Source organism: Penaeus vannamei, chromosome 35 (genome assembly GCF_042767895.1).
Source record: "Penaeus vannamei isolate JL-2024 chromosome 35, ASM4276789v1, whole genome shotgun sequence".
Lineage (NCBI taxonomy): Eukaryota > Metazoa > Arthropoda > Malacostraca > Decapoda > Penaeidae > Penaeus > Penaeus vannamei.
In genome coordinates, this window is record NC_091583.1 from 25,425,713 (window position 1) to 25,427,823 (window position 2,111).

The 2,111-nt window shown below is 37.0% G+C and overlaps 1 protein-coding gene across 1 annotated transcript; it reads right to left on the reverse strand.

Moving 5' to 3' along the window:
• Window positions 1-425: 425 nt before the first annotated feature.
• LOC113811750 (uncharacterized) lies at window positions 426-1,948 on the reverse strand. Its single transcript, XM_070113859.1, has 3 exons — window positions 1,818-1,948; window positions 1,370-1,498; window positions 426-892 (listed from the first exon to the last, which is right to left on the reverse strand). Exons 2-3 carry the CDS (start codon window positions 1,477-1,479, stop codon window positions 634-636), a joined length of 369 nt encoding a protein of 122 aa, XP_069969960.1. The 5' UTR covers window positions 1,480-1,498; window positions 1,818-1,948; the 3' UTR covers window positions 426-633.
• Window positions 1,949-2,111: the final 163 nt, after the last annotated feature.

Genomic DNA, 2,111 nt, shown 5'->3' on the forward strand with positions numbered 1-2,111 from the left:
GTCTGTCATTAAAGATAGGATGAACCCAATAATGTCTATGTCTCCTCTTCCGCTACTTCAAGCGACAATATAAAACCCATGCATATGCCACCTCTTCTAATCCATTACCAGCTGTGTATGATCAGCGACTGAAGAGAGAAAAAAAAAAAAAAAAAGGGAGAGACAATTAGGGCCACTGAAAGCGTTGTGTGTGAACAATCACTCAATAATCGCGCTTCTAGCAGTCGGACCACTAAAATCGCTCGTCTGAACGGGGCCTGGTCTTTTTTTCGGCGTTTTTCACCCATCTTGCAGAAATCGAGTTAAATGCATTTGCATTGATTTCATAGTCTCCAGTAGTTCTAGTGAATTCTTCTCTGGTATATTACTCATATATTTCATAGAGTTGTTAGATAATAAGGGTAACAAAAATCAATATTATGCAGTGCAAGTCACACAATAGCCACAAGACAAAAGGGTGCCCACAGTTTATTTTAGAAAAATAACACGTAAGTAATGGAAACGAAGGATTCGTTGTCTTCCTTGATTGAATTATTGCAATAGTCAACATATTAATCCTTTTGTAACAATAGGTAATTTCGAGTTCAAAATTTACAAGAAAAAATGCAAGCAATTTTCAGCCTTTTAGGAATTTCACATTAAGAATTCGCAAAGAAGGGAACATGACAGTGTTTTAGAATTGACGGGAACATGAGCCTCTGTCGCTGGTTCTGCAAATCTTCGTCCGGTTCCGCCTTGTCGTGCAGAGGTGGGATTTATGTTGTTCACGCTGGCGTTGTCACAGGCGCTGTTGTTGTCACTGGCGCTGTTGTTGTTGTCACAGGCGCTGTTGTTGTCACTGGCGTTGTTGTTGTCACAGGCGCTGTTGTTGTCACAGGCACTGTTGTTGTTACTGAAAAGTTATGAAGATCGAGGGTAACTTTGGATTAGTCTGAATAAGCAGGCTGCAGTAAGGTTTAATGTCAGATGAAATCAATTGAGGCCAAACATGAATCCAAATTTACTATAATCGATAAATCTAAAATATTTGTCAACTCACGACATGAACAAAGGTTTGAAAGGAGAAAAAATCTTTAGCGAATGAAATCGTTGCCATGAATTTTAGTTTAAGCAACATCAACATTAATCCTTTAGTGTCATTCCTATAAAACAAAGACAGTCGGGAAAAATACCGGAAGCTTCTTACCAATCAAGGATGAAAGTATGGGAAACATGCAAGATATGCTGTGTGTTTTTTATTGTTTTTCTTGTTATTGTTGTTGTTGATGGCGGTGGTGATAACTTTGTGTTTGCTTTTTCCGGGTTTGAATGCGGTCAACAGCAAATCATAAATAGCAAGAAAATTCATCGGAACACCACCCACGCTTACCCATGTCGAGAGCGCAGCACCGGCAGCGAAGGCCCTTGCAACCCTCGTATATTTCCTTCTCGTAGCTCTTGCAACGACCCTGTCTGCAGGAACCCTTGTTCTCCTTGCATTTAGTCTTCCTCTTGCAAACTGGGGGAAAATCCAATTTCTATGGTTATTTATTGATTATTTATAGAGAATATTTGTACATGTAAGATAACGAACGAAACAAAATCATGTCGACAGAAAGATAAATGTTATGCCTACAGCTACAGCTACACAGAATGATAATATCAGTAACTGGAATAACAGTAAAAAAAAAAAAAAAAAAAATAATAATAAATGACTAAATAAGAATAAAAAAATAATAATAATCAAGCAAATGGATAAATAAAAATTATAAACAACAAGACAACAGTGACAATGATAAAAATGAGACACGTAATTTTATTATTTTCACTATATTCACCTCGACCAGGGGCGCAGCAGCGGCATTTCTTCCCTTGGCAAGCGCGTTTTATTACCCTTTCGTTGTTTTTGCATTTTCCCGTCGTGCAGTATCTGCCTTTCCACTTACATTGCTTCTTGGGTTTGCATTCTAGGAAAAGGAAAAGAAAAAGCTTTAGTCTATTTACATATTCCAATTCTTAAGAATTTTGATTCCAGGCTTCTCTTATTTTACATTTCAATCATTTAAGTTCAGATACCTATGTTATTTTTATTTTCTAGGGATCATTTATATGGAAACATATGTTATTATATA

Coding starts and splice junctions, on each gene's coding strand:
- LOC113811750 (XM_070113859.1), bottom strand. CDS start 1,479: ATGCAAGGAGAACAAGGGTTCCTGCAGACAGGGTCGTTGCAAGAGCTA. Junction 893..1,369: donor GTGCTGCGCTCTCGACATGG/GTAAGCGTGGGT, acceptor ATAACTTTTCAG/TAACAACAACAGTGCCTGTG.